Below are 22,468 nucleotides of genomic sequence, written 5' to 3'. Positions count from 1 at the left end.
CTTCAGATGGGGTTAAGCAGAACCACGGTGAAAAGGGTGTTAAATGAAGACTTAGGGCTTCGGGCATATCGAAGAAAAACAGAACATCGTTTGAATGCTCGTCTAATGGACCTGAGACTGAAGAGATGCCGCGCTTTGTTGAAGCGGTACGCGGGAAAAAAATATCGGGAAATTCTTTTTTCGGATGAAAAAATTTTTACCATAGAAGAGAGCTACAACAAACAAAATGATAAGGTGTACGCACACAGTAGTGAAGAAGCGAGCAACCGTATTCCGCGTGTCCAACGAGGTCATTTTCCATCCTCGCTCATGGTATGGTTGGGAGTTTCTTATTGGGGCTTAACAGAGGTACATTTTTGTGAGAAACGTGTAAAAACGAATGCAGTTGTGTATCAAAATACAGTCCTGACGAACCTTGTTGAACCTGTTTCTCATACCATGTTCAATAACAGGCACTGGGTATTCCAACAAGATTCGGCGCCAGCTCATAGAGCGAAGAGCACACAAGACTGGCTGGCGGCACGTGAAATCGACTTCATCCGGCACGAAGACTGGCCCTCCTCCAGTCCAAATTTGAATCCGTTAGATTACAAGATATGGCAACACTTGGAGGAAAAGGCGTGCTCAAAGCCTCATCCCAATTTGGAGTCACTCAAGACATCCTTGATTAAGGCAGCCGCCCACGGAATAGATAAATAAGTTTATCTATTCCGTGCAGCCGCCGATATTGACATGGACCTCGTTCGTGCTGCGATAGACGACTGGCCGCGCAGATTGAAGGCCTGTATTCAAAATCACGGAGGTCATTTTGAATAAACTTTAGTGTCATAAGAATCTATGTTTTGTTAAGTTCATTTTGGTATATGAATGGTTACATAATGAATAAACTTGTTTAAATTATTTTACATTAAACATGTGACAGAATTTATGACCTGACTAGGTATAAACCTTTTATATGCTAACCAAATTTGTTCTAAAATAAAGCATTATTTCTGAAGGTATTTTTATAAAGACGATATTAACCCTTATCCAAATAAATATGTTATTCATTACAAGTATTTAAAATCGCAGAAAAATAATGATCAAGCCCGTAATAATGATAAACAAGGCGCTGGCCGGCCGGTGCGCGCCGGCGCAGAATAAAAAGAATAACAAGAAACACCCAAATCAGTACAAGATAGGCCTTGAAAATGGTACATTTCTCTGGATTTCTCCAAGATCTCATCCTCAGGTCCTGATCCTGACGATTACAGGACCATTCGGGAAGTCTTTCGAATTGTAATTGTAAACTGTAGTGGCCTGTGGCGCTCATTTGAAAGAAAGTAAAAGCATATTTATTTATGACAAAATTAATGCACTAAGTATTTTTTCTCTAATCTATTGTCCGCTTTGGGCCTGAAATAGGCATTTCCTTTTAGCGTAATACCAAAGTAACTATAGCACGTGGACGAAGTCGCCAACAAAAGCTAGTATCATTATAAAAATTAACACAACATAACATATCAATCAGTTTTCATTGTCATTGCTTGTGTTTTAATTAAAAGAGTGATAAATTAAAATTTTAATAAAATTTAATTAATATAATAATAATAATAAAAAATATTAAAAAATTCAAACAATTACATAATTATTATTGTTTATTGTTAGTTAAATTAGACTCCGCCCTATCTGAAATTATCCGAAGTTTCTATATCGGATTCGGTTACAGTTAGTGATTATTAACTGTAACCGAATCCGATATAGACGATGAGCGAACTAACCTGTTCATCACACGAATCCTCTCGGCGCAATAGTTAGGGCCCAGTGGTCGGGGAACCGGGGTAAATTACCTCAAATGGGGTAAAATGAAATTTTGGGCGGTAAAAATGAAACTTTTGTGAGTAAAAAGTATATATTGAAGTGAAACTTCTTAACAATCGTTGTGATTTCAAACTCGATGAAACGAAATGAAACGAAACGAAAAAATTTTTTTTTTTCAAAATTATCATGGGGGCTTTATTATGAAAGACGCTAAAAAGAAGCGATTTCGTTTTTTTTTGTTCTTCGCCATGGGGTAATATCAACTTACACAAAAATATATTGGGGTAATAATTAAAAAAGTTCCCCGACCGCTGTCAGGGCCGGTAACTACTGCACCATCAAGTCGTCATGAATGAAAATACTAAAACATCTTAAATTACAGCTAAACGAGTTTCGTTATAAAGGTAGGTCTTTTTAATTTTAACTTCGGATTCATGAGGTCAAAATAAAAACGAGCGCTAGGTGGCGCGGCTGGCGCTATCTTTCGAAGTCAGCCGCCCCAGACCACGCATAGAAAACAAAACTTTCGTTTCGTTCATGTTTATATTAAAGTTCACTCGGATAGAACCTCTATTGAGTTACCCGAAAGTGAGTTACATACCCGTCGTTGATGTTGACACTGTCTCTTCTCATTTCGGATCCTCCCACCACTATCGGTCCTTTTAGATTCCGTAATGACAAGTCACCGTTCTCGTCGAACCCGTCACTTGCGACGAAAGGCTTGGCGATCAAATTAACCCTCAGACACAGCCCATTGAGATTCTCGCCGGATCTTCTCAGTGGGTCGCGTTTCCGATCCGGTGGTAGATTCAGCGATGCATTGTTCTTGCTAGGGCTAGTGTTAGCAACTTCCTCAGGTTAGCATAACCTGGCATAACCCCCTAGGCTACCAGCTTAGGTAGGAAAAAAGTCCCTTTCTAGCTCAAAAACTCGAAATATCCTATACTAGTACTTACTACTGCTGTAAACAGTTTCGCAGAAATATGATTTTCATAATAAAGAGTGAAAATAAAGTTTATTTTGTAAACCCGAACGGGAAAGCCGCAAAGCTCCATTTTCTCGATTTTTTTTCAGAGTGCTAGCCCCACGTTTTCAATAGGTACATCATACTTTCTTTGTAAAGTGTCAACTTTTGCGAAGGAGTAAATACAGACAGATCGCGACGCGAATCGTGACCGACTGGATTTGTGATCAGACCGTCGTAATACCTACGCTTCGTTTTATTTTCTAAACGATGACGTTGAATACTTTATTATTAACATTTCTTTCAGCAATATTTATTGCAAAATATGAATGCAAGAGTTATTGTGTTGCTGATATTTGTAATAACAGTAAACAACATACGTTATGCAAATTCCAGGCAGGTTACGATTTGTTTACATTATCATTTAATTGAATTCACTTTTTTTTTGTTTCTCAATTACCTAGATATCTAAAATCCAAACAAAATGTTTTATGTTTAACTAAATAATTCACCACGAGGAAATAGTTTTTGTTCGAGTTCAAATTTAATACAAACATTTTTATGACAATGCATAAAGTGTGTCGGCAAAAGCTTACAGTTCGTTTTTTAGTTTGGCTTTCGTATTGTAATGTATTCTGGTGTGTTTGAAGTCACGCGATGTTACCTTGATCCTCCGGTAGATACCATTTTTTTATAATTTAAGCACGCAAATGCCATATTTCCAAGCGATGCTGTCGGTTGTTTTGATTTTGAATGTCAAGTTGGGCAGTAGTGCGTTCTGAGAATTATCAGATTCAGGCGGTCCATGGTATTATGCAACTTACCAATTTACATAAATAAAAAAAATCATCATAGAGCTGTAAATTCAAAAAACGAAGTGTAAAGCCGTCGTGAGATATCCAGTGTATGTACTGCGACTAAGCCGGTGTTCTTCTAGTGACGAGCTTTATTAAGAGAAATTTTCATATTTTTTTATCCAAAATTTCAAGAAAACCGGAAACGTATATCACTCACCTTCCTGTTTATTTCTGCCGCGAAGCGTGACTGCGGTTGCGTTCATGCGTTTCGTTAGGCAATTAATACATTTTTGACTTCGATCTTTAGGTGGATGGTGGTATTTAGGTCTAGAATCAATAGGCTCCACTTCAATATCAAATCAATTATATCTAACTTTGGTGAGCCGTGACTTCCCCCTTGTATAACAAGTAAATAATAAATAATAATATTCTTTATGTACTAATTTGTTAATAAAAGAATAGTTTAATGTTTAGTAAATAATTATAATCAATTACATTTTTAACGGTCTTTAATAATTGTTTTTCTTTTAATGCAGTCCGAAACTCCGGCAGACCATTGTATACAATTAGAAATAACAATTAAAAATGCCGAAGACGTAAAAGCTATTTTGGACAAAATAAATAGTCGGCGTAACAAAGTAGCCGCCGGGGAAATAAGATCCCTGCCACCTGCCTCCAATATGCTAAAATTGGTAACACGTTTTGGTATAAATGTAGCTGAATGTGTGGTGGCACAGTATTTCTTTTTCCAGTGGGAAAACGTGATAAATTTACTTTGGACAGAGGTTGAGATATTAATGTATTTGCCTACGTTTAACAATTACGACTAGAAAACGTACAAGTTTCATCAAAGGAAAGAAATGGTTAACCACTTTTTTATATGTTCTATTATGTCTTTGAAAACATCTAAAGACTTGCCACTTCCAGGAATAAAAAGAACTCTTGTAATTTGTGTATTACTTAGGTTTGCCTTTGTTAGCTTTCATATATGAAGTTATTTCAACACATATGTAATTTTTTGTGTAGCTTACGTAAAACACGATTTTAGAGAATAAACAAAATTCTTAACTAAGTACCTATCTTAATATCGTTTTAACTGTAACGATATCAAAATTACCGTTACGGGAGACCGAGCTGGTTACTTTTCATCAATTGATTTTATTGGAAAATGTCAAAGGTCATCATTATGTTTGAGTGTGGACCATGCTAATTTATATAGAGCCGCGGGCATTCCCTATCCACTATGTCAACATAGAGTAACTTTGGAAATAAAACTGAACCTATACGCTAGGTTCAAAGATGGCTTCGAATTCAAATAAATAAATCCGAGGCACTCAATTATTTACTATTCACGTTACGATTTAAACGTTAATTATTATGCAGGAATGGAACGATGAATTGCAAAAATCTGCTCAACGATGGGCGAACCAGTGTGTAAAACATAGAGCGCCCGATATCAAAGATGTTTGTCGCGATTTAGGTTCGTATTAACTATAATATTTGGTAGATGTAATGTTCGTCCCACGACACGACAGTGTTTTTAATTAGAAAGCACGTGTTAATCGTTTCGCTTCGCAGGATTCATAGGCTCTGCGAATAAAATATTTCACTTTCCAGTTATTCATGAATAAATTTATTCACAGCATCAAACAAACACGCCGCTTTGATAAATTGTTAAGTCAATAAAAGTTGAACAGTAATACCAAAGGGACTACGTTATATTTTACCAGGTTTTATTGTAACGCTGTGGTTATATTTTTACATGCTTTATTTTTCATTACACATCACTTTAATCTCTACTAATATTATAAAGAGGAAAGATTTGTTTGTTTGTTTCTATTGAATAGGCTCCGAAACTACTAAACCGATTTAAAAAAATATTTCACTGTTTGGAAGCTACACAATTCTAGCGTGACATAGGCTTTAATCTTTTTTGAAAAAATTTAGGGATCCTTACCAAAACTCCAATAATGTAACCCAAAGTGAAAAAAATTTATCTAAAATATTCTTTACATCGCGTGCTCTGCGAAAACTATTGATAATAGAATAAAATAATGTACTATGACTTTGTAGAACACATCATTAATTAAGTCTTTACTAACTTTTGAAAGTCGTCGTGGCCTAAAGGATAAGACGTCTGGCGCATTCGTATCTAGCGATGCACCGGTGTTCGAATCCCGCAGGCGGGTACCAATTTTTCTAATGAAATACGTACTTAACAAATGTTCACGATTGATTTCCACGGTGAAGGAATAACATCGTGTAATAAAAATCAAACCCGCAAAATTATAATTTGCGTAATTACTGGTGGTAGGACCTCTTGTGAGTCCACACGGGTAGGTACCACCACCCCGCCTATTTCTGCCGTGAAGCAGTAATGCGTTTCGATTTGAAGGGTGGGGCAGCCGATGTGGCTATTCTGAGTGAGACCTTAGAACTTATATCTCAAGGTGTGTGGAGCATTTTCGTTGTAGATGTCTATGGGCTCCAGTAACCACTTAGCATCAGGTGGGCTGTGAGCTCGTCCACACACATAAGCAATAAATCAAAAAAAGTGTCGCGACAGCTTATGTCTGATTATTATAGTTATGCCGCAATAAGTGTTCTTTTATTTTTTTAAATAAAACAACGTCGAATGTCATTGAAATTTTTGTTAAAGACCCGAGCGGAGCTGGAGCGGGCCGCTAATAAGTAATAATTTGGTAATTCATTTTTACACAAGCCGAGTAGTTACTCTTAGGGCGCGCACAAGATGGCCGATAACTTGTTTATCTTCCGGTTGTGTAATCAGCTATTGTGTTCAGGGTCCGTTTCTGTGGGACAAAATATCGCAACCATACACGGAGACGCCCCAGGATTGACTCCGCTGTCCCTGGTCGACGTTTGGTACATGGAACTACTGCACGTCAATGTCTCGATTTTAGGAAAATTTACGCCGTAAGTTATTCAATCTGACTCAAAAACCGAATTGCTTTAAATTATTGTTTAATCCGGACCGAGAGACGAGCATACCATTCGCCTTTCCTCAACTTGTTACCGAGGTCACTTAGGACCTTTTTTATATATTTACTAACTGACCAGGCAGACGTCGTAGTGCCTCCATCAATAAATAAAAGACCTAAGCTTTTGTATAAAATAAACTTAAAGAAACAAAAGAAACCCGACGGACGGAAGTAAAAACAAAATTGTTATTTTTATTTAATTCCGAGCATTTTTATATTTATCTACCTTTTAAACCTTCTCTGGACTTCGACAAATAATTCAAGACCAAAATTAGCCAAATCAGTCCAGCCGTTCTCGAGTTTTAGCGAGACTAACGAACAGCGATTCATTTTTATATATATAGATTGCTTAGTTGGGTTGACGAGTTCACGGCCCACCTGATGTTAAGTGGTTACCGGGACCCATAGACATATACAACGTAAATGCCGCCACCCACCTTGAGATATAAGTTCTAAGGTCTCAGTTTTTACAGTACAACGGCTGCCCCACCCTTCAAACAGAAACGCATTACTGCTTCACGGCAGAAATAGGCAGGGTGGTGGTACCTACCCGTGCGGACTCACAAGAGGTCCTACCATTACGCAATTTATAATTTTTGCGGGTTTTATTTTTATTACACGATGTTATTATTCCTTCACCGTGGAAGTAAATCAGTGAATGTTACCGCCCTCCTTGATACATGAGCTACAAGTCTTAAGAAGGCATGATGTTGAGATCGTATTAGAACTTCTCCTAAGCCGAAGCAGCTGAGTGCTTTGTAGTGAAAAGAGGCAGGACGGCAGATACGATTATAGAATTAACAGGTCGTTTTCAAATTTGAGGCCAAAAGCGAGTTATTTGATTCAATTCTCATAATCTTAATGTTAGTGTATTTATAAATACAGTAAATTTGTTGTCATGATAACAGGCACGTGTTCCTATAATTATATATTCGTAAAATCTGTTAAATTAGGAGTTATACATTAAAAACTACCCCAACTCATTCGTATCACTTGCACTGGTCCGAAATTCAAATTCTAACTTGTTTGCTATTTTTATAGTAATGCGTTTTGAAATTCGGAAAATTTAATCAGTATATAATGCAATAATAAAGGAAAACTAATTGGATATTAGAATATTATTAAAAAAAAGAAGTACGATTTCTAAGCTTTTAAAAAAAGTTCCTATATAAATTTTCATCCGTATTGGCGTTATCAAATGTGTAAAATAAAAATATAAATGGATATTATATAATATTATCAATAAATAAGTGATTGACTTGATTGTGCTGAAGCATTTTTTATTCTGAAAACGGCTTAATATAAAAAAATAAAAATTAGAGAAAGTTTAAATTCATGAAATCGTTAATTTTTTGGCCGCAAAATTGAAAACGACCCTAACACATTAAATTAACAACAATATGCTCTACCGCCATTAAATACTATTGATTACGCATTTTAGTTGAGAGATTGTGGTTTTCGTCGATTATCTGCATCCTTATTTACATAAAAAAATTTGACGTCGCGTCCGGGATCTGTGCACCTTTATAATCAGAGAAAAGTGATTAATTTCGTTGTGAATTAACGATCGGAATAAATCAAGGGACATGTTTATCGCTGATCTTCATAACATTTTAATTGCTAATAAAAACAACAATAAAAATATTTTCTCGCTGCCTGTTTTTTTTTTCGACCTAAAATGAACTTAAGTTGTGCTCGTACACACACACACACACACACACACACAAAAACGAAGCCCACTAAACATTTGTAACAACGTTTGATTACATACACGTCGTGTATATAATCAAAGGTAACAACATTTGAAATTTTTTTTATGAAATCTGTAATCATCGATAACTATGTGGCTATTATTAATTTAACACGAAACCAACATAAAAGGGTATTTATTTGGGTCGGAGTAAAATTTTTTTTATAAGTCTTCATAAAAATTGATGTTGCTTAAACATTCCAATGCCGGTTCGATCAAACCGCCCGATCTTGTTAAGGGAAACGATAATTTATTTTGGAACCCCGATAAATTGTTTTCATATAAATTTGCCTAACAATAAATTTCAGTTCATCTGAGACCGGCCATTCGCATTACAATTACTTCACACAGTTAGTTTGGGCGGACTCCAGACAGGTTGGATGCGGTGCTGTAACTTTCAAAGTGAGTCATTTCTAATCGAGACTCTTAAGAATTTTCTTAAGCTCCTGTATGACGCACAAAATTATTTAAATGTCGATTTATTACTGAGTATTGTAATTGTTTACTGACGAATAATAATGTTTTTGATAGCAATTTGAATAATGACCACATTATGCATCTATAGGAAGAGCTAACAGTAATTTGAGATTTGGCAGCTTATTTCATTTGAGACGACTTCGAAATATGGATGACTTATTTAGAAATCACAAAATGAAATTCTACGATACTGCCAATTCTAATTAAGATTTAAATATTTTGTCTTTTTCATTATATTACCTCTAATTTCCAAACGAACCATTCATAGCATCCGAGAGCAACAATTTTCCACGCTAATATATTTATATTAACGGAGTGTTTTAATTACACCTATTGATATTAATTGAATCGCCCGAGATTTTTTTTCTATTTTAATACCAAGTAATGTTTGTTTATGGCTGTGGATGTTTTACCAGTGGTACTGCGATAATGAACGAATACCTAATTAGAAGGTTTTTAGAAGATTTTTCAGTGGTACACAGCCTCTTATCTGTGCTTTTGGCATTACTGATGTTCATGAGCAACGCCTACCACACACCATCGTTTCTCCATTTAAGAATCCATTATTAAAATCAACACGTTCCACGTAAGTTACAGCTCCTAAAAAAGGCGACGTTCGAAAGTTGAATCTAAAGTACGTTAATTGTAATAAGCACATTAAATAACATACAACAAAAGTAATTATTCTTACCAGGAACGCTACGAAGACTCCGGCGGACAAAAAAACAGGACCATTTATAGGTTGGTGTGCAATTTCGCTCCCGGTGGAAATTCAAAGGATAAGCCTGTGTATCTAAGCGGAATGCCATGCTCCCGCTGCCCAAAGGGACAGCTTTGCGATCCTGACTATAGAGCACTATGTGGTTAGTTAATCGGAACTTATATGTTGACACAATGTAAATTTTTACTTGAAGCAACTGGAAGAAATTATGAAATATTTTCAGACAAGAGAAATTACGTAATCGTACAATTAAAATAAGCTCTTATTATAGAACACAATTGCTCAGCTAAATTCGTGATGAAATATTTTTAAAATTTTAGGTTTAAATCGAAATCAAGCTTTGCACTTTAATAATGCCACGAGTTCTACAAAAAGAATTATAAGTGGTCCAAGTACAGCTCTAGGCAGAGACATAGATCATAATAAACCTGAATATACCATGAATTTCAATCCGAATATAAGCGAAGACAACTACAAAATAAAATCTCAAAAACCTGTAACATACATACCGGATATAGAAGATGAATTTAATATACCATTTAATTACTTCTCTCATTTACGAAATTTCACAAGACAAGCAGTTAGTGAAATAACTACAAATTCTAATACTTGCAAAGACTCGTTGGCCGTGGATGATTTTATAGAGTTGTTGAAAAAAAAATTAAGTGAAGACCCCATGTTCAAAGAAATACTAACAACAAGGTCGCCTTATAATGATGGCTATACTGATCCGAGTGTGGTAGCATTTGTGAGTAAGATCTATAGCAAGAAAATGCTCACAACAACTTCTAAATCAACTGAACAAGATTTAGTTAATTCTACTCTTCTAACAGATTTGGTTAAAGCTGTTATTTTCAGAGGTTCGAGTGCGTATCCTTTATGTAGATGTAAATACTTATTATTTAACCTATTTCACTTTGAGAGATTTTAATGGTTGAACAATTATCTAGTTTATTTTCAGGTATTTTTATTTCAATTTTGATGTGTTTGTTATTTAGTCGTTTAATAAATTAATGATTTTTAAGGTAATTCTCACGTAACCGAAGAAGTTACAGAAAGCACGTATAGTGTAAACGGTATTAATCCGATAAGAATACAAGCAGAGCTATCAGAAATTAAACCAAATACAGAGTTTACAGGACATTTCTTTTATCCCGAAGATGTTGACAATGGAGATGAAATTGAGAACAGCACTGAACTCTATTACGATACAACTAATTTAGCTGTATCAGATATTGTGCAGGAAATAGAAGAAATAAGGAAGTCCACAACTGTCAAGGACTTTTTAGGAGAAATCTTAGATTCCGATGAAGTCACTGAAGATGCAAATGCTTTTGGTGTCATCATGGCAAATGAAACTCCAACTGAACATAAAGTCTTGAAAAAGTTTATTGACGTAACAAATTGATTTAAAAACTTGTACAAAATGTAACCTATCTTTTTTACGTTTCCAGTTTGTAAATGTGTTTATCTATATAAAAATACATTGAGTCAAAATTTACAATAAATATCTCATTACCCAAATTCTAAGCTACAAAACTGTTACAAAAAAATAAAAATGGACAGTGACTTGCTTGATAGCTCAAATTTTTAAAGGAATTAATGACAAACGAACGACCTAATTGTTCTTAACAATTTACACCGAAAACGTCAAACTTTCTGACTGTATCGATTTGTTTTAATACGGCATTGAAAAAAAATTCTCCACTAAAGTATAAAGTTTATTTTATAATATATTTACAGTCATGATGAGTATTGAAAAAGACCTAACTTGAAAAAAAATCTCAATTTTCGATGGTTTTTTATCTTGATTATCCTTTTTAACAGCTACAATCCTCACCAGGACTTAGACTTTCAATTATTTTTTCTGTAGATAGTATACGATATGATTTATTACTGTCTAAAGGTGAGTGAGTATACGTTTCTCGATATGCATTACTATAATAATCGGCTGTTGTAACAACTTCTAAATTTCTCCTTCTGACATTCAGAGAGCGTTTTTCACAGTAATCTTGATCTTCAATGGTTGTTGCCCCTGCATCTTCATGAGATACAGAATCCATTTTATTACGGTCCATGAACTCTCGTGTGCAAGTCGACGTCCGCGTACAACCGTCAACGTATCCTGGTGGAGTCCTTGAGCCGTGATCGATAATGCCACCAATGTTGCTAGTTTCGTTCCCAGTAAAAGCTGTCCATGTACAAGTAAGTTTGCGTGTGCAGTATTTATTTCTTATAAAAGGTGTATTGGTTGTTATTTCTGAAGTTTCCGCTGTGGTCGGATCGGTACTGAGAGTCGTAGTATCTTCTCTCAATATATTTCCTTGACTTTCTTTCCGACGCCAATCTTGTTTGTTATCTCCAGGATTAAGCTTTCTCAAATGCATAAGTTCTTCGAATGATAAATATCTTTCAGACACATGGTCTTTCTGATTCTTTATTTTAGGTTGTTTTGGTCTTATTGTTATACTTTCGGTTTGCATTTTTGATGTCCGCGTTGTTAATTTGCTTCTCCTACTAGGTATTGTTGTATAACGAAGAGATCTAAGCTCTGTTGGCATTTTGTAATGAAGTTCATCCATTTGCCAAAATGGTTTTAATGTAATTTGACTATTCAATCCATGCTGTCTTTTTTTTCGTGTTTCTAGTGTTTCGCCAGTGTATTTTTCATTCGAATAAAGGTATGAGTTTGATGGTGTAGTTTTGGCTGCTGTCCAAATATTGGTTGTAGGCTTCATGGTATTTACAATCCAAGGATATAATATTGGATAGTGATTTATTGGTATTATTGGAGCGCCATTTTTTACTTCTATATTAGGAAACATTTCCTGGTAATTGATATTAGGGTTTTCTTTCTTATCCATTTTAAATTTTCTAAAATCTTTTATCGATTCCCATTTAGGCGACTTATTCTCTAAGCATTTGCAGTTTGTGTAACAGTTGCAGATCGTAGGAATTGTTATACAAGTTGTTGTTTTCTTATTGCAAGGACATAGTTCCGTAAATATCGAGGTGACGTTCAAAGTAGAGCACCGTCCATGTGAAGTTGTTTGAAAGGGAGTGGTTGATTTGCAATTTATATTACTCTTTCGCGTGCAAGCGTTTGCTCTATACTTTTTCGAAATATTGTTTGGAGTTGTTGTTATTGTTGTAGTTGGTGTGATTTTACGAGTGCATTGGTCTATTTTGGTCTCAGAAGCCGAATTCTTGTAGGTTCTCTTACTGTCATATCTTTTTCTGAGATCTAGATTTTTTTCCTTTTTGTCCTGAAGGGCATCATATCTTTGATTATAATATACTTTGAGCATACGTGAAGTTTCTTTGTTTAGGTGCTTTCGACTTTTGTGAATGTTTGTTACCGCTGAGTGTTTTTGAAATCCATAATGAGATGGTCTTCGATGGCTATCTATAATTATTAGATAACAGATATAGATAAAAAAAATAAAACGTCTACTATTTATGTTTGACGCCTGCAAGGTATCTCTAAAATTAGAAAATGCAGCACGATAGCTGGAAGCAAAACGTTTTGCTAGTCAAAACGAATTTAAATGAAGATATTTACAATATTTGCATCGCCCGTTTTCGACGACCGTCTAGATAGTGATCTTTTACAAGCCTAGTCAGGAATGGTATAGTCGAAAAATGGTCACAATTTATAGTTAATTTTGGAAGTCGTCTTGGCCTAAAGGATAAGACGTCTGGTGCATTCGTATCTAGCGATGCAACGGTGTTGGAATCCCGCAGGCAGGTACCAATTTTTCTAATGAAATAGGTACATAACAAATGTTCACGATTGACTTCCACGGTGATGGAATAACATCCCGTAATAAAAATCAAACCTGCAAAATTACTGGTGGTAGGACCTCTTGGGAGTTCGCACGGATAGGTACCACCACCCCGCCTATTTCCGTCGTGAAGCAGTAATGCGTTTCGGTTCGAAGGGTGGGGTAGCCGTTGTAACTATACTAAGACCTTGGAACTTATATCTCGGGGTGGGTGGCGCATTTACGTTGTAGACGTCTATGGGCTCCAGTAACCACTTAACACCAGGTAGGCTGTGAGCTCGTCCATCCATCTAAGCAATAAAAAATTAAAAATATTTTTTTTTAATGCATTGATGACTATTAAAATTATTTCTACGTACCGCTTGTTCTATCAAAATAAATATGTCTGGATTTCTGATATCTATGATCTTTTGTATCATTTTCTTCAAAAAGCGATTGTTTCAAATTATTTCGATTGGAATCCATTTCATCCTTCGTTGAATTATTTGATAAATTAAGTATCCTGAGTAAACTGCTCGGCGGGAAAGGCCGAGACGTAAATTTTCTTGCTGAAATCCATGATTAATTATGAGTAACCCTTATTATTACCGTATTTGAAAACTTTTAGATCGAAACATTAATTTCGTATTTCTTTCTTAAGATTAAAGATAATTAAACGTACCTGGTATAAGAAACTGCTTAGTGCAAAGTCCAATATATTTTGTGTTGGGTGCTGAATTACCCCTGCATTGAGTTGCAGGGTAACCTATTGTGTAAATTGGTTTTCCACGAAAATTTCCTTTGGGTGCAAAATTACAAACAAGTCTTACAGCCATTTTCTGCTTTGATTGAAGCTGAAATCGGAAATGTCAATTAGTGTTTTCAGTGACGTAGGTATGTCTATACTAATATATAAATCTACAGTGGTTTTTACGGATGTTCCGTTAAAACTACTGAGCCATGCATCCGATTTGGCATCCATGTAGAAAATACATGTACTTAATGGATAGGTTAATATTTATGTTTAAAAAACAATTATTACATAAAATCTGGCTCTGCCGCAGCCTACGGAGTCACTTTCGCCCCAGATCAATTGTGTGAAATAGCTCATGCTGTGATTCTCTGATCTGTAGAGGAAACGGAACGAATAACTCAAATTATAAGACATAAAAAAATATCGAAGTTTTCGCCGTATTGGTGAACATTTAGGAGAATTTAAATACAAATTATATTGCATAGCATGATGTAGCCGATTATAAAAAAATGTTTATTTGAATTCGAACGTCTCCAACCACCATTTGGGCATCGACGGGCGACACTTTCCGAGGATCCTAAAACAACAGTGCCTGTATTACTGTACATCACGTCCTGGTTCAATATTTTAATTCCCTAAACCACCTCTAATAATGGCAAAACAAATGACAAAGATGAGGACATTCCTCAAAAGTTAAACATAGTCGATGTTCTACAGCAGAGAGCCAAGGATCAACCCTGTGGATACCGCATAGACAGCTTCTTCCGGGAGGGCCCTGCACACGACGCACTGGGCAGATGATGGTGCGGTCGTCTTAAAAAATGATGCTATCCCAAAAATGCGGTGAAGCAATGGAAAAAGTCGTCATCATGGATAGCATTAAAATGGAATCAACCTACTTACTTTACTTTTCAGCTATTTACTGATCCGGACCCTAATTAGCTCTGACATTAACGTGAAATATGAAAAAAGCTGTCAGTCAACGCTTTGTGGGAAACACGGTGTGAACAACCTTTATTAAAAAAATACGCAGGGTTTTTCCATGTTCCTATACGTGCATCTCAGTCAAATGTGTAATTTTAGTTTAAGTAACTAAGGACACAAGAAGTTTATACGTTTTATTTATTTATTTTATTTATTTTAGTGGTAGACCCATTTCAAAACTTGAAACAAGAGGGCATATCGTTTGCTCAACATTTTAAATGTGAACGCATGCATGTTCTACCACGAGTAATAATAAAATAATATAATAAAAGCACATCTTAGACTAAAAAGCTAAGAATATAAATTATTGAGTCATACATTGAATTTTTCTTTTTTTATTTCTTAGATGGGTGGACGAGCTCACGGCCCACCTGGTGTTAAGTGGTTACTGGAGCCCATGGACATCTACAACATAAATGCGCCACCCACCTTGAGATATAAGTTCTAAGATCTCAGTATAGTTACAACGGCTGCCCCACCCTTCAAACCGAAACGCATTACTGCTTCACGGCAGGAATAGGCAGGGTGGTACCTACCCGCGCGGACTCACAAGAGGTCCTACCACCAGTAATTACGCAAATTATAATTTTGTGGGTTTCACTTTTATTACACGATGTTATTCCTTCACCGTGGAAGTCAATCGTGAACATTTGTTGAGTACGTAATTGATTAGAAAAATTGGTACCCGCCTGCGGGATTCGAACACCGGTGCATCGCTACATACGAATGCACCGGGCGTCTTATCCTTTAGGCCACGACGAGGACTATGCATAAAATTTCACTTTAAATTACTAACCGGATTTCTTTTTACCGTATATAATGTGTCTGTAGACAAAATAATGCAGGTGCATTGCCGAAAAGGCTATTTAATAAAATTAAATACAAGGATAAATCGGTTAAAAGTCATAAGCGATTCTAGTTTATTGCAAAGTTACTCACTCATTGTAATAGGCGACGTTTCCCTTATACGTCAGTATCGGCATAAACCACATATCCACGAAACTTTTTACATTAAGGCCTGTTGTAGTTCCCAAAATTGTGGCGATGTTTTGTCCTACTTTCGCATTAACTGTGAACATAATTGTTGGAATCTTTTGTTGTCTTAAGCGTATAATTATATATTTCATCAATTGTTTTGTTCGATTCAATTATATTGCAACGCAATAATCGATTTCAAGTTAGATAAATAAGAAGCGCAAAAAGTCGTCTTTAAAAAATATCTCACCTAAAATACTTAATATAAGATTGAAGTGGTGATATGACTATAACATATTCGAAGAGAAATACGACAGAGTAATAAAAAACTTAAAAAATTAGAAAAAAAAAAGAAACAGAAAGGTCTTAAACATTAATAATACTAGCCTAAGTCACGACAGATATCTTCTTTATCTGGTTGAATATTTTGGTCGCATTGATCAACCCAACGTTGAGCAAAATTAGCTAATTCTTGTGACCAAATCTGAAATAATCACATGAATTTACGCAACGTTATTTACCAAGTTCGGTTTACTAATCGCATTAATATGGTTCAAGAATTTAGAAGTGTAATTCCAAAATTAAATAGTCTAATTGGGAATTTTGACATTTTCTCTCTTCCTAATTTCGGTACTTGTACTAGACAATCTTTATCCTTAATTTTGTTCCTTTGCTGATTAGATCACGGTGTTTGGCAGAACAGAGTCAGGTGTCTGCGACTGTTTCGCGTCTAATTAGCATAAGCATAAAAAACAAATATGTTTTTTTGGACGGGAGAATATTGAAAAAGGCTGACTTAGGAATCTTGTCTTGTCTAGGACGAATGGGAGATCTAAAGAGCTCAGCTTGGAGGAGCTCCTAACAACGAACGCCCCTAGAAAAGGCTTAACAGGCAGTCAACAGCGGCTGCTTTATGAGTGCTTCTACCACCGAATCGGGATGCTTTGGGATAAGGTTCACGTCGAACTGTTCTAGAATTGGACGAGTACAATGTACTGTGCTTTGGTCGCTGCTAACAGTAGCATGAAACAGTACTAAGTGGATCTGAAGTATCCGTAAGGACGTATCTAGGGCGTAGATCGTTGGCTCTTGCATGAGTCGGCTCGGTACTTGGCGGCTACTATTAGCAGAATATCGTGTCGCACCCACACTTCCTAATAGCGCTATGTTGCTACATATTTCCAAAATTTTTCGGATAGGGGTGGCATTGTCATGAAAATTTACATTCCTCACCTACGAATACCTCCTGTGGAAATGGGATTGGATCCTATGGGTTGAGCGCCACACTTGCGTAAGGAATTATGGGTCAATAAAAATTTAGTAAATTGTCATATCAAACAAATCTTCTTTATTAAAGAACGTGGGTGTAAAATCAAATTCTTTGAATTAATAATAAGAACTGTACGAAAAATAAGGAATTCTTACAATTTCCTTCATGTCAGCAGCTTGAGGCAAAAAATTTGCTAGTCCCATAGCAACGAAATTCCTCCGTTCATTTATTCTGCTAACAATTTGGAAAATTTCTGCGCTTGTTAATAATACAGTTTTATCGTACGCATCGCATTGGTCGCCTGGTCCTGTTGACTATAAAATATCCATATTTCATCACAATATTTCCATGTTTAAAATGTAAGATAAATTGAAAGGCAAGAAACACACAGAGTACAAACAAAGCGTATGATTGCGGCATATTTTACAGTAATCAGCTATACTTCTGCACAAAGCAATCATGTAAATTAATAATACGCTTAATTTTAGTCCTATCATAATAAATTATTAAATATTGACATAAAAAAATATATAGCAAAAAACCACCATGGCTTTCTAGATTTGTTTTATTGTAGGTACACAAAAACCTTCATTTAAATTTATTATTATGTGAGTTTGTTATGATTTTTGTGTTTCACATTTTAGTGTTTACAATATTCCTAATCGAGATACACAATTTTTCAATACAAGGGACCAAACATTTTAGCAACGGGAATGAAACTCGAAGAGTTGTAATTTCTGAAGGTATCACATGTATCTATTGAAATAAAATACAGTATCTTCTTTGAGAAATTTCATATAGAGTTATGCTAATAAAGATGGAGATTAATATAAATTACCGCGTTGATAGATGGTGATGACATAATTGTGCAGTTCGCTATACTTTGAAGATGATTGATTATGCTGTGTTTTGAGAGTACTGTGTGTTATTTGTGTTAAATATTTAACTGTTTATACCTATTTGTAATTGATGATTATAATTTTGTTGATAATTTTTTTTTCTAAAATAAATATGTCATTTCTTAATCTTAGAAAAGAATGTTATAACTTCATCACACATTTTGCTGATTAAACAAATTTCTTTCTTTCTCAGATGTGTCGGAGATGATTCCAGATTTTTTTTTCAAGCACAATTCTCATCGAAAATTAACCACGAACTATACAAACCATAGAAAGCCTAATTTGAAATCTAACGTTTTCGACAAAATGCTATCAGATGAGATGCTTTCAATGAAACAACAGTCTCACGAGAAAGACATGACGTATAGCCCTTCAATCCTAACATGGAACAAAGCTAGTATTCCGACACCTACATTAGAATTGAAGCAAAAATGGCCTGTGATTGAGTTTCTTGCTAATTCAGGTAGAAGCGAAAATGACAGCCAACAAAACAACGATTCTCAAGGAGAAACTAGACGTGTAGGGAATACTTTCGTTGAAAACTCAGAAAATAAAGTATTGGGATTGAGAAGTCTTGTACACGAGTCATTAGCGCAGCCCCACGGACTATCAGTTAAAAAACCGCATGGAGCATGTAGTTGCATGATGAAGAGTCCCACGTCTTTTAACCATCAAACGGATCCTACAAAAATATGTACACATACAGATAAGTACGAGGTTGCTAGCGTGCCATCGAGTTTACCGTATACACAGTATCCAGCTTTTTATGTGCCTTTCCAATCATATTACGTGACTGCTGTTACAGAAGACATTTATAAATACACGTACTATCAGCCGTATATTATGAATAATTTGAATCATCGAAAAAAAAAGAAGCATCGAAAAACGACAACTTTGGTTTATAGTGACGATCTGTATTATGATAAAGAGACTGATGATTATTTGGGTATCGATATGAAGAAAGACAAACATACGCACAGTAAGACTAAGCTTCATTTTTATGAAGACGACAAGAATAAGGACCCTTCTATATTACCAGATGTGACATCCGACAAATTCGTCGAACACACAGCCGAGGAACTGAACAGAATTTATAGTGACAGTTTCATAAAAAAATGTTTTTGCACGTCATCAACGCGGAGAGGTGTTAAAATTTCATTATTGAGTTCTTTGTTTGCATGTTTGCACTTTTTTTTTTAACAGTCCGGTTATGGTAATTGTGAATTAAATTTTAATTTGGTAATTCATTCATTGAAGCTACACGTGTAAGATGGATCTTTTTTTTTCGGTTAGGAGGAAATCGTCGGACTTCCGCACTCCACTGGGAACGAAGGGCAGGGCATGTCGGAGTCGAATTGACTAATACTTTTATAGGTTTATTGTGTAGATTTACGGTAGGCACTGGTCTGGCTCCGCCCCTGGCATTGCTGACGTCCACGAGCGACGGTAACCACTCAACATCAGGTGGGCCGTATGCTCATCTGCTTACAAAGGTAATAAAAACAATAAAAAAAGTGGGTGACCGACCTGGTCTTATCTTCTTGCCTAGTGTAAAGTGGTTACTGGAGCCGATAGAAATCACAATGTGATAGTTGAACGACCTCACGGACCACCTGATGTTAAGTGGTTATTGGAGCCCATAGATATCAAACACGTTAATGCCGTCATCCATCTTGAGACATTAGTTGTAAGACTCAGTTTTTACAGTACAACGGTTGCTTCAAATCGAAATGCGTTACTGCTTCTCGGCAAACATAGGCAGGATGGTAGTATATCTACCCGGTCTCACAAGATTACCCTATTACTAGTAATTCCCCAAATTATTCCTTATTCCAGATTGTTTTTTATTACACGATGTTATTCCTTCACCGTGGAAGTAAATCGTGAATATTTGTTAAGTTTGTATTTCATTAGAAAAACTGATATGTGCCTACGGCATTCAAATACGGATAGAGTCGAAAATTTTGTATCATAACAGCTGTCTCAGCCTTCAAGATAGGAACAAATTTACACCCTAGCAAATTACTCATTCATAGTTTCATATCAAATCGTTATCCTGAGATACCACACAACCAATGAAAGCCTCAGATTTTTTGTCTTATTTCGTATTCATCACCAGCCGATGTTACTCGATAGCACCAATGAAACCTTATAAAACACAAAAATAATTAAATTTATATTAAAAGTTGTAACTGAACTCCTCGTTCAGATATAAGTTCTCAAAAAACAATTTAATGAAAATTGAAGAAAATTTAGCTGCGTATTCGCTTATTTCATTGAAGAGGAGCCGAGCGGACTTCCTTGACAGTTATTCGATTACCAGCCCTATTATTGGACCCAAAACTTGTTAACATCAACATAATGTGCTTAATACAAAATTCGTTCGGAGCTCATCGTATCAATTCAAAATACAAAATATAGAAATTGATTTGGAATTAATTGTATTTCTCCTCTTTACTCGAGCCATGTTGGGAAAGTGAATTAGACATGAGTGTGTTTACTTTCTCAGAAAAAATAAAAACTGACACATATACTTTTTCTAATTTAAAATTCTTAACGTACGGACGTAATAATATATTATATTTATAGTATACATAAATATTACCTGAATAGATAATCAGTGTGAACAACTTGAGTAGCATCAGTATATATAGGATGATCAATATAATCAGTAACGAAGAGACACTTCTGTTCCTTTCCTTTTTCTGATTGGAGGTGAGTATCGGTAATGCCTGGACATGCGGAGCAGGCGTGTGTGCGATTCCATCCCATGGAACGTGATCTGTTGACAGATTAATAAGGAGACCCAGTAAAACGGTTATCGCCGCATTCCGCTGGTTAGTAGAGGACCTAAGCACAGGTTTTACTCCGAACAATACTCCCAATCCTAAATCTACATATAAAAAAATTAAAATTAAAAAAGGAAAAGGGTTTTGTCGATGGATCCCCATTCCACATTTAGTGTGGATTTTAGCAATGTTAGGAGCCTGTTCAACTACCTTTACGCCGTACATCAGCTTGGGTTGGCTCAGCCTGTCCTACTTTTCAAATGAAGATGACACCCCGTACCTTGAATACCTCGTCTTACGTTTTGAAGCACCACTGCGTATCCATATTCATCCGGGCGGATGTGTGTTATAAACGCGTAGACAAACACTAAGTCTCAATTAAACTGAAACTAGATGATGACCGATGATTTTTTTTTGATAACGCCATCTTGTTTGTCTTTAAAGCGGTTAGTTGCCCTCAATTAAGAAAAATAGTATTACTATTCGCTAATAGATGTCGGGAAGAGTTGATTACTGAAAACACGAATAAAACAATATTTTCTGAAAATAAATCGTAGCTAGACCGATTTATCGCCCCCGAAATCCCCTGTATGCTAAATTTTATGAAAATCGTTGGAGCCCTGTCTGAGATTCAGATTATATATATACAAGAATTGCTCGTTTAAAGGTATAAGAAAGATAAGATAAATACTGTCTAATAACATACACTAGAATGTACGATTTGAAAAATGATAGAATAATTAACTTTGTCTACACTAGACAACTAAAAACTAGCCCTTAAACCTTGTTCGGACTAGGCGAGTATTTTAGTCGAGTACCGCGTAATTTAGTGGCTAAACTACTCTCTACTCGCCCGAAAAAATAGAACAAAATGGATTGACTTGACTAAATTATTTACAAACCTACTCGACTAAATTTTTAGTGCTCAGACATATTTAGCTACTAAATTACTCGGCACTCGACTAAAATACTCGCCTAGTCTGAACAAGGCTTTAGTCGCGAACGCTTTTAATATTTAGTTTCAACTACGAAATATTTGACAAAAAAATCTCATTCTAAATTCTATAGTACTTATTTATCATTACCTTTTTCAATAATTGGCATCTTATTTTACAAGCGACGTTTAGTTTATTACGGTAATCGTAAAACTTGGTTTACGAACTGAATACGTATGTACCAGTTTCCAATGACCAGATTATATGGGTTGTGAAATCGTATTCCCGTGGAATGAACGCGGTGTTTTCTTTGATTGCTTCAGTGAAAAACCTTACTAAAATATATTTCATGGTTTTATTTGTTAACAGTGTGTCAGTATTGGTAACAGTTCGTAAAGTATGATTATTGGGTAATGAAATATCTGGTAACGATCACGTATCTTCTTATCGCTCCCAACTCAAATGGCTCCCCATTCGTCAACGCCGTAGCTTGCGTGCTCTCAGTACTCTTTACTCTTTGCTGCACTCCCCAAATCCACCTGCTTATTTAACTACTTCCTTTCAATACTTAGGGTCTGACCACAGCC

General features: G+C 35.7%; 3 protein-coding genes across 5 annotated transcripts; 2 read left to right on the top strand and 1 right to left on the bottom strand.

Moving 5' to 3' along the window:
* Window positions 1-1,832: 1,832 nt before the first annotated feature.
* Window positions 1,833-11,019, top strand: LOC101741593 (uncharacterized). Of its 2 annotated transcripts, none has more exons than XM_021351236.3 (8): window positions 1,833-3,160; window positions 4,098-4,253; window positions 4,945-5,041; window positions 6,366-6,498; window positions 8,622-8,715; window positions 9,485-9,653; window positions 9,832-10,371; window positions 10,537-11,019. In XM_021351236.3, exons 1-8 carry the CDS (start codon window positions 3,035-3,037, stop codon window positions 10,917-10,919), a joined length of 1,698 nt encoding a protein of 565 aa, XP_021206911.1. In that variant the 5' UTR covers window positions 1,833-3,034; the 3' UTR covers window positions 10,920-11,019. The 2 variants fall into 2 exon arrangements, with proteins under 2 accessions (XP_021206911.1, XP_004931121.1); XM_004931064.5 differs by having other exon boundaries at window positions 9,832-10,377.
* On the bottom strand, window positions 10,877-21,767 carry LOC101744381 (uncharacterized). 2 transcript variants are annotated; one of them, XM_062670112.1, is made up of 8 exons: window positions 21,227-21,767; window positions 20,763-20,939; window positions 17,414-17,572; window positions 15,953-16,472; window positions 14,318-14,402; window positions 13,958-14,129; window positions 13,656-13,844; window positions 10,877-12,917 (listed from the first exon to the last, which is right to left on the bottom strand). In XM_062670112.1, exons 4-8 carry the CDS (start codon window positions 16,138-16,140, stop codon window positions 11,332-11,334), a joined length of 2,220 nt encoding a protein of 739 aa, XP_062526096.1. In that variant the 5' UTR covers window positions 16,141-16,472; window positions 17,414-17,572; window positions 20,763-20,939; window positions 21,227-21,767; the 3' UTR covers window positions 10,877-11,331. The 2 variants fall into 2 exon arrangements, with proteins under 2 accessions (XP_062526096.1, XP_062526097.1); XM_062670113.1 differs by lacking the exons at window positions 14,318-14,402; window positions 20,763-20,939; window positions 21,227-21,767 and adding an exon at window positions 17,648-17,757 and having other exon boundaries at window positions 15,810-16,472.
* On the top strand, window positions 17,805-19,400 carry LOC101741733 (uncharacterized). Its single transcript, XM_004931065.3, has 2 exons — window positions 17,805-18,001; window positions 18,351-19,400. The coding sequence occupies exons 1-2, from the start codon at window positions 17,878-17,880 to the stop codon at window positions 19,355-19,357; spliced, it is 1,131 nt and encodes a 376-aa protein (XP_004931122.1). The 5' UTR covers window positions 17,805-17,877; the 3' UTR covers window positions 19,358-19,400.
* Window positions 21,768-22,468: the final 701 nt, after the last annotated feature.

The sequence above is a fragment of the Bombyx mori genome, chromosome 9 (assembly GCF_030269925.1).
Source record: "Bombyx mori chromosome 9, ASM3026992v2".
Taxonomy (NCBI): domain Eukaryota; kingdom Metazoa; phylum Arthropoda; class Insecta; order Lepidoptera; family Bombycidae; genus Bombyx; species Bombyx mori.
The sequence above is the reverse complement of the archived record's forward strand: the minus strand, read 5'-3'. Positions and strand labels throughout refer to the sequence as shown.